This window comes from Boleophthalmus pectinirostris, unplaced genomic scaffold (assembly GCF_026225935.1).
Source record: "Boleophthalmus pectinirostris isolate CB_2022bp ecotype Guang Dong unplaced genomic scaffold, ASM2622593v1 HiC_scaffold_2, whole genome shotgun sequence".
NCBI classification, from domain to species: Eukaryota; Metazoa; Chordata; class Actinopteri; order Gobiiformes; family Gobiidae; genus Boleophthalmus; species Boleophthalmus pectinirostris.
Genome location: NW_026571152.1, coordinates 26,924,887 through 26,937,488, shown reverse-complemented (window position 1 = coordinate 26,937,488; position 12,602 = coordinate 26,924,887). Strand labels below are relative to the sequence as shown.

At 41.5% G+C, this 12,602-nt stretch overlaps 1 protein-coding gene across 2 annotated transcripts in view; it reads right to left on the bottom strand.

Annotated features, from left to right (window-relative positions):
* gnao1a (guanine nucleotide binding protein (G protein), alpha activating activity polypeptide O, a) overlaps positions 1–12,344 on the bottom strand; it is a 93,707-nt gene extending 81,363 nt beyond the window's left edge. For both annotated transcript variants that reach the window (XM_020935210.2, XM_020935209.2), the window contains exons 1-2: positions 11,714–12,344; positions 10,846–10,888 (exon numbers count right to left, since the gene is read on the bottom strand). In XM_020935210.2, the coding sequence (XP_020790869.1) occupies positions 10,846–10,888; positions 11,714–11,831 (161 nt within the window). In that variant the 5' untranslated portion in view covers positions 11,832–12,344. The remainder of the gene's footprint in view (positions 1–10,845; positions 10,889–11,713) is intronic.
* Between the last annotated feature and the right edge of the window lie 258 nt (positions 12,345–12,602).

Here is a 12,602-nt window from a genome sequence, read left to right as displayed (position 1 = left end):
TAGAATCTAGTATCAAAACTAGATACTCATTTGAAGTATTTATACTAAAAAAAGTCACATTCACAGGACAGAAATTAACCTTTTCTTTTGCGTTAGAATGATCTTGAGCTGTATCAGAAGACCACAAGACCACATACACTAGCACTGGGCTTTTCTCTATTACTGGCACTACTGAAGGATTATGCCAGACAGAAGAATTGATGGAAATATAAAAAAGTACTACCATTTAATGTGAGTCTACTTTCATATATAATATATTAACAATGTGGTATCAAAATCATTATCGTTATATAGTCTATTCCTTAGCATCAAAATAGAGTTTGACATTTTAGTATCCTGACAACAATAGTAGAGAGTCACCTATGCCTCAGACAAGTTATATGAAGAATAATTTAATAATTAGTATTAATATTTAGTATTAGATTGGCAAGTAACATTGGTTTGTTGGTATATATCACCCAGCAACTTTGTGGAAAGGTCAGCATGGAACAGGAATAATGTGAGGGTCCCCCAAAATATACCACAACCACAAGAGGACAATGAAAGGATTGGACAATATCCTAACTTACAGTGTAGTCATTACTGTAACATGATCCACAGCTGCCCTGTCCTTCCAATACAGAGAAGTGACTCTTGCTTCCAGGAGCTGATGATAGCATCAATATAACACTGTATGAGGAAACACCCAGTTTGTTACAGTCAATTAGAGTTGAGACTCAGATGGATGGGTGCTTCAGTGGCTATTTAGAAGCACAGAGACAGACAGGGAGTGAGACAGAGATGAGTAGGACCCAGGTTTAATCAGGTCGTCCCACATACAAGGCCTAAATGTAATTATTCAGCTGTCCTCTGTCTCCCCAGAGCCAATTCTAATTACTTACTTCAAGGAATTCAAAATAGCAGACGAAGAAAGGGTAGGGGATTTGGTAGAAACAACAAGCTGCATCCGTAGAAACAACAAGCTGCATCCAGAATAGACAGATGATGCACAATACATTGCAATCTGACGCAAGAGTGGAGTGTAGCTGTGAAAATAACCAAGTCCCAAAACTAGATTCACACATTTCAAACAAAGAAAGTTATTCAAGGCGTATGTGTCTGTACTTTAGACACACAGATGCACATTCAATGTACTCAAGAGCTACAGAGAGGACCACTGCCCCATCAGCTGACTCCTATCAGCTGAGTGTGGCTGCTGGAACAGGACTCCTTTGTTACACACAGCACCCAACTCAAGTCCAATCTGTAAAAGAAAAGTCACATAGACAAAAAAAGAAGAAAAATACCCAAAAGAGAAACAAGTGGCTTTGACTGTATAGTGACACTATATAGTGCTTTGTCTTTAGACATGTGTAAAATGAAATGTACTCCATCACAAAAGGGAAAGATCTAATTTTCTTATGTTTCTGAAGCAAATGTTATTGCTTCAGTAAAATATACAACTCGCTGCCTCTAAACGAAATACACAAACAACTTCAATCAATATTCCCCCTGCATAAAACAGCAGAGGAGACAGGTTAATTCATGGTCAATAAAAACACACAAAAGCCGCAATAATAACTGGTTAAACTGTATATTTTTGTGCATCAATAAAAGCCCAACATTGATGCTTAGAGAAAGGGGGGTGGGATGAATGGCTTTTACAGGTTTCAATATATAGTCTATAGCACTCTTTTTATTATAATAATATATTGGATTTATATAGAGCTTTTCAAGACGCCCAGAGTGTAGTGCATTATTCACTCTACATTCAGTGCTGTTAAGATACTATTGTAGCCCTGGGGTAGACTGACAGAAGCAAGCCTGCCAGTCTACATCATCAGCCCCTCCGACCATCACCAACCACGTGTCTTGCTCTGCTCAAAGACACAGTGGCAGTACGTACTAGAGATGGGCTGATATGGGTATTTTGACCCGATACCAATATCAGATATTTGACATGTTGTTGTGGCCAAAACCGATATTTAGCTTTAAAATCCAGTGCGAGGCCCTCAACTTTATCTTAAGTTGAAGCAAAGATTACTCATTAACTTTTTACTTTTGTAAAAATAAAACAAAATGTATATTTTTGAATGTAAAATAATTTGTTACGTGCTTGTGTAAACATACTGCCATATAACACATTTCTATTTCCATTTTGTCTGTGCAGAAAGGCCACTTGGAGAATGGGGCAGTGCAAAACAGATTGGTATTGAATGTAAATCTTGCCCAATACAATATGACAAAATGGTGTCGATATCTTCCGATACTGGGACTGATATATAACCCATCCCTATGACCTGAGAGAGAGTCAATCTGATGACTTCTGTGTTCATTTGTGCTTTTGAATGTCCTCTCTATTTTAATGGGCCTATAATACATTATTGATATGCAGTCTACCTACAAGAGGAAAGACTGCACATAGTGAATGCTCATTAAGTGGAAAATTGACACGATGCTCATCCATGTGTAAAGACGTAATTGCAGAATGCTTCGCTAGAGTTTTCTGAATTGACAAACAATCCATGGTCATCAAACTGTGTATGGATGACGCAAATACAGTGCAATAAAAACACGCCCAGCATGAACGTGTCTGCTCACACATGAAAACATCGCCACTGTAAGACTTGCAGGCTTTACTGATATTTCACAGTTCAGCTGCAGGTAATCAAATCATTCAGCAAGTGAACAGGCCCACAGCTAATAAGCCAATGGAGGGAGAGGATTTGGTTGACGGACTGCTTCAGATGACCAGTTAGGGGCAGACTCTTCATGTGCGATGTCCCAGAGCCCCCGTGTTGTTTCTTGGTCCCAGCGAAGCAAGCTAATCATTATCAAGAAGTTCAGAGTCCAGTGGAGGAGCGGCCTTTGCTCTGCTTTGCTCCTTGTCACCGCGCTCCTCTTCTTCCCTTGTCACTCACAGCAGATGACTTAATAAGTGTGAAACCCTCTTTGTGCCTGTGCTCAGTCTCTCTTTACTCACAGCTTTTCTCCTCAGCCCCAGTGCTCTCCCTGCGCCCCTACATCATTTTACTGTTGTCCATAATTGAATTCTTCTCACTTCTCACTTCAGCAGGAGGCACAACTCAAGCAGATTTTACTGTTCTAACAATTCTATTTAGGCAGTCCAAATCCCCCCATAATGCTCTCCAGTAACAGTGTGGCCCTCCAAGACAATGGGAAGAATTTTGAATTAGTTGTGATATTTCTCTATTTTAACAACTAATCATGCTTTTTCTTGATTGATGACTGCTATCAGTGTGTATCTGTTTTATAACAAAAACATAGTGTCCTTTTCGCAAGATAATAAACTGAGTTGCCTAAAGTAAAAAAGTTGCTTCACATTATCCACTAATGTTTATCATACGCTCAGCAGCCTAAACAGCCTTCTTGTTTATATCTGGATCAAAAACTCAAAAGCCTATTATGTTGAAACCATAGACTGTATAAAGAAGTGGACTAAGGGACTGTGACGTCATTCAGATCCGGGAAAATAAAGCTCAGAGAGGTTGACGAACAGTTATAGGATTGAATTTGGAGCCAGTTCCATATTAAATTTACAGGCAAAGAAGCAAAATAGAAAACACCAGGATCACATACAGCCTGTTAATACAAACATTTTAATACCAAAGTGAGGAGCCTAAAAGCAGCAGTTACAGAGAGAGGGGCGATGTTTGCTCAATACAAAGTGAATTGGAGCCACAGTTGATGGAGCTGGAAGTGTGCCCATGCTCACTTTCTATTTGGAACGCGGCGGCTAGCAGGTTAGTCATGTCCATTTATTTACATAGTCTATAGTTGAAACCAATTAAAGGTTGTATAGAGGATTTTCCAAGGAACGAGAAATCCAGCGACTGTTTGTCCTTTTTCAAATGTGGCGCATGCGTGAAACCACCCCCCCCCTCCCCTACAGCTCCCTACGTAGAAACGCCTCCCGCCTCCTCCTTACGCCAGAAACAGGTTTGCTTACAGCCGGTGCGCTGCACATGACTTGTAAACAACTAACTACAGTGTTGGTTAGGCAAGGCGGAGAAGTGAGGAGCGGGGGGAGCGGGTGCGCGGACATTTCGTGCGCGGACGAGAAGTGAGGAGCAGGGAGAAAAGCGGAGCAGGGAGCGAGGAGAGGAGAGAGGAGAGGGGAGCGGTGCGTGGAGATTCCGTGCCCGGAGAAGTGAGGAGCAGGGGGAAGAGCGGATCGGCCAGCGGGGAGAGGAGCAGGAAAGGGGTGCAGAGAAGGTTGCGCGGAGATTCAGTGCGAATGAACTAGCTACAACACGCAGCAGCAAGCGGACTCTTTCTTTGCATTGAAAATTACGTTTTCAGACATAGGATATCGCTTTCGTGTCCTGAAAAACGTTTGACTAGCTCTTGGAAATAAAGTACGTTTTCATAATAAGCAGAAGTGACCTGTCCAGGAGTAATTTGTGGACCAATGCGTCAGTCTTTAGACCCTGCGTCTGCTTCAGTTGCGCCATCGCTGGAATGAATCTTCAAGAATCACCTTAGTTTGGCTTCGCTGCTTTTCCCCTTGTCTTCTTCTTTCAGCAATCTCAAAAACGGACTTTCTTTTGCGGCTAACTGCTCCTGGATTCTTGTCGCCATTGCAACAAACTTTGTGCTAACTGCGAGGAAGATATAGGTTAAAAAAAAGCCGCTAAGAACTGTTGCGTTGGTGGAGTAAACAGTGTCTGTGCGGCTTGCGTCTGTGGACTGCGTGACAGGCGTACGTAAACCACGTACCGGCGGCGCGCAGGCAAGTCAGTTACGCTAGAAACGTAGGGAGATTGATTGACAGCCTGTCAGCTAACCGATAACGAGGCAATGTCGTTATCTATTGGCAAATGTTTAGCCCCACCACGTCCAGAGTTGATGAATTTTTATTCTCTTTTTTTTTGGTCATCATAATTACAAGGCTACTGCACCTCTATAATGCTATCACTGACAATTTGAAACAAAAAAAATCCTCCATACAACCTTTAACTCTATATTGCTGCTCAAGTGGTATGTACAGTCTCCATTAGCAATAGCAACACCTCTTGTTTTTTTTTTTTTTTTTAAATTGCCAAACAGCTTGAAAAAACAGAATTAATTACAATCAACTGCAATACATTAAATAGATTGTGTTTTCATAATGAAGGAGTAACTATAGTGCATTACTTAATCTGGATCTTCTTGATAGTTAAAAAGTTTGTGTCAATTGGAAGAAAATAGGTCAAGCAAATCTGAGGAGCTGAGTAAAATCTTTCTCTAAACGCTCTGGACAAATGCTTTGGTCTCAGTGCTACATTGAATTCACGAAAACAACAAAACAGTTAAGTCGCCGTGTTTTGAGAGGCTCTCACATTTTATAATGGCTTTCGTTGAGGGCCAGGCTTTGCTCTCCTCAAACTTCCCATTCTCCAGCAATCTTGTTATCTTGCTCTCTAGTCACTCAGCTTTTCATCCCTCCTCTTCCTCCTATAAAGCTTTGAGCACTTACTTCATTAAAACTCCATCTTTTCAGCATCCTGTCCCATTTTGAGCACAACACCGCTACCTTTTTCACTCACATTTCTCTACCCCCTTCCCCCTTTTATTCATTTTTTTCTCAGGCTTAAACCTAATTATCTGGGAGCTGGGGAAGCCACACACAAGTTGGCCCATACACACACAATGGGCATAGGCTGTGGGAAGTGGTGTAGCCGGGAGGGATGGGGCTCGTTTGTTCTCCCTTTGGCCAGTCGCCTCCAATCACATCAGGATGACCAGCAGCACCCACACAAGCAAAAGACAGTGGTACTTATTATTGGATGCATAAAACAGAATAACTTTTGTAATCTTGTCTAATGCAACTGGAAGAAGTCAACAGAAAGCTTCAGAGTATTCACGGTAAATAGTCAGATTTTTATACAGCGCTTTTCAGCCTTCAAGGCACTCAAAGCGCTTTACATCAAGAAACCACTCACCCATTCACACACACATTCATACACCTGCGTACGTACACACTAGGGGCAAGGTGGGTTAAGTGTCTTGCCCAAGCCACTTTAAGTGCCTGGGCATCATCTGTAAGAGTTGGAATCGCACCGCCAACTTGTGAGTCAGTGGACAAATACTCTACGAACTGATCCAGGAAATTATTTTGTGTATCACCAATAAGACAGTCCTTCTGAAAGTAATATATGAGCTTCAACTACATTTCACCCCTTTCAAATTAATAGTCAGAAGTACAGTGTAAAAATGTAATTAGCATGTACATCTGTGATACAACCATAAAAACCAGAGAGATTGGTACCAGTTGTTCCACTAAACAAGATGGAAACCCATATGCACAGTGAGCCGTTGGAGCAGTCCGCAGCTGGGCAGAAACTAACCCCAAACACACCCTCTCTCCTCACACAGATGGTGCCACTGTACTGTTCACTTTATGATATGATTATCAGACATTACGCATAATTCTCACAGAAAAGGGAACACTGCATTATGTATAAAACCATAAACTTTAGGGCCAGAATGCTTTTGGTGTTTTTATAACTGATACCAATGTTTAATCTTCCTGTTTTTTATTTGCAGATATCAATATAAATGACAGCTAGTTATTGAAGTCAGCAACATTGTTATTTTTAAGTCTGGCATCAACCTAGATTTTACTATCAATTATTTCCTGTCCACAAACACGTTTTAAATCGAATTCAACAACTATTTTTAGTTTTGTTTCACACACAGAGTTGCACCTGTACTCCCTGCTGTGTAGATCAACACCGTCTTGAGCAATTTCCAACGCAATTTTACTTTGGAAAAAAAAAAACGACAACAAAGTCAGACTGAATTTCAAAGACATAGGTTCCATTAGAAAAATTAGATCACTATACAACAGCCTTCTTTCACTTTGTCAGATGTGATAATTAGAGCCCGACCGATATGGATTTTGTTGTGGCCAATATGAAACCGATATAATGGGAGTTGAAGCTGCCGATAGCCGATATAATCACAGATATATTTAGTGATGTAAAAATTCACTGTAAATCTTGAATTGATTAAAATTGGATCGTGGATTCTAAATTGGGTTTATTTAGGCAACATTTATTGTTATTTTGACTCTTTACATCATATTTACATACAGTAGATTGGCCTAATGGCATTTTTGCATCACATTCTAGCTACTAGTGATGGGTATTCCAGTTTTTTTTTTGTGTTTTTTTTTTTGAGAACCGGCTCTTTTGGCTCGGCTCACTAAAGCAGCTGGCTCTTTCGGCTCCCAAGCGACTCTTGAGATTGTTTTGTTGCAAGCAGGACTAAACCAGAACTGAACCAGGACTGAGTGTCGGGACTCGGTTTCTATCTCTCTCCTGCACTCGAGCCCAAGATTAGTCCTGGTTTATTCATTTTATGCTGAACTACAGCCAAATATGCACTTTTTTTATCCTATGCACACGCAGATTTCTGAAAGTTTCGTTTTCAGCCGCTGCTGCTGTCAAACTACGGGTCTACATGCGGCATGAAGAGAAAAAGTGAGAAAAAGAGAAAACACGGCTCCCAATAAGAAGCAGGCTCCCGTTGTTCGCTTCAAAGAGCCGGATCTAAGAGCCGCTTCGATCGCGACCGACCCTTAACTCCTAGCTAGTAAACTATCGCTATTAGCCTTTAGCCGTAAATGCTGCGCATCGCGGTAGTTAATTATAAGCATAAATGTGGATTATTCACACGTCTATTCACAGCTCATTTACATATCAATTCAGGTCCAGTAACAAATATACGGCCAATTTAGTCACTTTACAACAGACCAATAGAAAACAGCCTGTTTATGTGCGGGAGCTACAGCAGCTAACCGCTAACAAAACCTAAACTAGCTTCAAAGTCGATGTATTTCCAACACTCAGCGCTCACACAGGCTCCTCCTCACATCACAAGTCTGCACTAATAAATGTCCTTTTAATCCAGACTCAAACCGATTGTCCGAAAAAGAAAATAATCTCAGTGTTGCGCACCGCTGCGGGTGTAAACAAACACACGCGAGTGAAGTGACGTCACTCTGGTGGTGTGTTCAGGGACAGTACGGACACAGACAAATTACACCGCAGATAAATACTGATGCAGAGCCACATATTAGGACATTTATCTGTCTGTAAATTGGATTAAATGAACATAATGTAGAGAGTCTAAGCTTTATAACGAGGTATAACATGCCCACGTGAAATATCGGCCCAAATAAGCAAGCATATCGGCCGATAGCCGATATGTCTCCAGGTGCCCATATTGGCCGATAATATCGGCCAGCCGATATATCGGTCGGGCTCTAGTGATAATAAACTTACTGGGATCACATGCACGGCTGCCACACACCAAACTGAGTCTAATCTAATCCACTCATCGCAGCCCAGTCTGGACACACACACACACAGAGCACACATACAGCACACACACATACAGCACATACACGCACGCACACACAGCGCTTGAGCAAAGTGCAGATGTTCAAAGCGTTGTGAAGGAAAACGTAGTTAGGCCTTTCTACTCTTCTGATGAGGTGCCGGAAATAGCCCTCTGTCTCTGAACGTTAAGGCAGCCCCACAGCCCCACAGCCCCACAGCCCCCACAGCCCCACGTCCACAGGCACTTAAAGTGGCTTCCACCCTCTAATGACATCTCTCCACAGAAATGCAAACATCTATAAGAAGAACGCATCTGCTGACGTAATCTAGACATCTAGAGAAGGACTGGTGGGTCACACAATATACTGCAAGCCCCTTTGGCTTTCGCACATCTTATGACCAAAAAAGATTCACCATTATTTATTCAGGCTAATAGCAGCACTGTCCACTACTTAATACAATCACTCTATTTAAATACTACTCACTCTGGCTTAACCATCTTTAATAACATTTTTATGTAAAGTCATTCAATTCCAGTACGGTTCAATTAGGGAAATAAGTTTTTTGACAGACAATGTAATGGCATATATAAAGTCTAAATATAATGTTTTGCTTTGTTTTAATCCATGTTTATTTCCAAGAGAACAGTTAAATTTATTTAGTTAAGTGAACAGGAGCTGTGTACAAAAGCATTCATAAAAAGAAAAAATGCTTTGTACGAGACCATTTTCATCTTAGTACCTGAGACGAAAACGCTCAAAACAATGCAAATATACGAGTAGTACATTTCATGATAAGAGTGAACAAAACTGTTTCACTGTAAGAAAAAGCGTTACAAGGACATTTGAAACTAATGCTAATGTATCCTCTGGGGAAATTCAGGTCTAGGTGAAGTCAACGATGTGGTCAACCAATCAGACTAAAGATGTTTTCATTCAACAAAGTCATATTGGAAAACACAGTGTCCTTGGCTTGTAAATCCATCATAATGCAATAGTAACAGGAAAAATGGCTCATTTGGCTGTGGAGGCATGCTTTACAATCTCCTCTGTGTGGAACCGATTCTACACAACATTAATTTAGTCGGTCACTGGGCAGTCTGGATTATTAACTGTTGAGAGAGAAAAAAAAGTCTCATCCCTATTCAATGCTGTCATGTGATACGTCAAGATCCAACCACATCTAAAGCTTATTATCAGCTCAAACTTCCACAGCGATCTGTTAAAGGACGCTAGGGAGAATAAACCTTATGTCATGAATGGGATTAGATAAAATGACAAGGGGGGCAGGGATTATGCCACAACAGCTGAGCCAGTGTCAGGGATTATTTAGGTGAGTAAATGCAATATTCTAGCATTGCAAGGATACAATCAGAGGCCAGTGTAGTAGACAACATAAAGGACTAGAACATGTATGACTTTTGTCAAAATAACCATTTGTATGTGAAGATGTTTGTTGAGATATTTAAGATTAGTATAACAGATGACTATAACACAGCTCAAGGCCGCAGGCAGCTAATGATGCTCTTTCAAAGGCACAATATTTGTTTTTATATTTTTTCAATATTGTGTTTGCAAAAATTTAAAAAATAACGATCTACTTATTTTATAGTACAGTATTAAATATTCAGGGAAAAAAGAATGATATTTCTCTCTATATATAGATATAATAGATATTTTTTTTCTTAACATGCAGGTACTGAGCTAAAATGGTAGCATCTAAGTGCTGTGAAATAAGCAAATAAGGTTTGCTACAAATGAAATGGGACAAAAATCCCTTGTTCTTATCACAAGGAAAACAATTACTAGTATTATCCTCAGTTAATCCTACTAAGTGCCAGTCACAATATAAAAAGGGTGGTCTACATCTACAAGAATAACATAAGAAGCAACATGAACTATTGACTGACTGACCTTTCTCACACTCACAATTACTAACGGCATACACCCAGTGTCTCATGTCAATCAAATGGGTTTGTTCTGGTTCACCCCAGTGTCAACACGATGCACCACGATGACACACACTGATCTCACAGATGATGGTCACTTTTCCTTCTATTGATTACATATGTTACTAGTTTTAGAGAGCTGTTGCTAACGAGGGGCCATGGGTACTGACTGTAAATGTTATGTGTCACATTTCATCCCAGATTACTTTGCCTGGGTCTATAATTTACCATGTTTCCCAGGCGTATTATTCCATGAATTCCCAGCGGTCCTGACAATCAGTGAACAAGCAATCATCATTTATCTTGATGTCAGCCTAGGAGCAGGCTCACATGTTTGATGGGCTGGGGAAGAAAGCACAGCGTGGCCAACTGTTTTACAAGGCCAGTTACTGTTGAGGTCAGGGGAAGGGATCACTAAACATAGTTTGACCATAAAAACATGGATAATCACAGCAAGTTTCAGATTAGTTCTCATAACACTGAAGTCGCCAAAAGAAAGATACAAAAAAGGAGAAAATGAAAGACAACCACACTAAAGGGTTATTAGACCGTGCATTATTTAAGACTTACTTCATCTGTTTGACGATGGTGCTTTTCCCTGACTCTCCAGCCCCTGGGGGAGAAGAGACAAGAAGACAATGTAAACAGGCTGCATGTGTGTTTGCGTGAGCGAGCAAGATGGAGACAGAGAGGGGGGTGGGAGAGAGCAAAGAAAGGGAGAATCAGCCTCTTTAAAGCAACGTGAATAAGCAGCACTGGGTGGAGATACTAAGATGCAGAGAGAGGGACTGCAACACCATTTTCTTCTGTTCGCCGGGATCTTACTTCATTCCAGTTAATAATATAGATTAAAAGCTTACAGGTAATTTTCCACTAGGAATCAATGAATCAATGCTTTAGCACTTGTGCAGGGCCTGCTATTGCTGCCATTTTTCATGCACAGATCTGCAGTTACACAGAGATTCTAACCAAGGGCCTTGTTAAGTCTGTGTTTTGTGAAGATTAGAACAGGCTATTGAATACACTGAGTACTAGGTTATACAAGAAACTAACTAATCCCTGTGTTTATCTTGTATTTGTACATCATTAGCCTGCATAATATTAAGGTTACTTAAATAAGCGTAATAGTTGATAGGTGTAGATAGGATTTGGGATTTTATATTATACATTGAAAATTTGGTTGGCCGAGTATAAGCAACATGCCTCGTCCTCCGGTTTGACGGCTGCTAATGATGTAACATGAAAGCAGGGTGTGTTAAGGAACCAACATCCCTCAGAGAACAATCTCTTTACCACACATTGCATTTCAATTCACGTCGATACTGTAAAATCATAATCGTGCCTGATTTTGTGGCAGCCCACCCCCACACACCACACCTATCACGAGGGGTTTTACTGAACCAGGCCCGCGATGGAGAAGGGAGCAGGCGTCTCTTACCGAGCAGCAGCAGTTTGACATCTTTGGCCGCGGTCAGACCGTCCTCCTTCAGGTTTTTCTCGATGGCTTTGCTCCGGTCCAGAGCCGCCCTCTCCTCTGCGCTCAGGGTACATCCCATGGTTAGAGAACACAGCTTGATAGCCTTAGCGGTACCGGGGTCCACGGGGAAAAATACCAATTAATCACTTTAACTTGAGCGTTAACGCAAATCTCTGGCAAATCCCGCTGTCTTTCTGTGCGTAATTTCCTCCTCGTGTGCCCGCTATCTCTCTGTGGCTCTCTGGGCAGCCTCTCGCCCTCACGATCCGCTAAAGCATTTAAATCACTCGGTGAGACACGGCAGACAGCGCGCTGGTTTCTTCAGGCGTGGTGTGGATTGCTGCTGGTCAGTCGGTCCGTCCGTGCGCCTTCTCTCCGTGCTGTTCCCGTCTGTAAATCACGTTTACCGTAGTTTTCCACTCGCGGGTAGTGTGGGCTATTGGGCGGTAGTGAGCAGCGCTTGCATCGTTTGCTTCCAGCTCAGCGTGGACCTTGGTGCGGCAGGGACTCGCTGCGTACGCGTCTGCCTCCCGGTCGCTCCGGTTGGGGGTTCGCTCGCGCTCGGTTCTCCGGTCGCTCAATTGCAGCTTGCTGACGTCACAGCATTGAAAAAAGTTGGCTCGTGGGCTAAAGGCGCTCAGTGACGCCGCCTGCTGGTGTGTCAAGGCTTTACTGACATTATGTTGGGGTCATACGGCTGTAAAAATCGATCCACGGGTTCATAATTTAATGCTCAGGTGAATAAAAAATAAAATAAAATCAATAATTAAATAGCTAATTTATGAAGTCCTCAAAACTAAATGAGATTCAAAAATCACCACATAGGCCCTTTCACTAAAAAAAAAAAAAA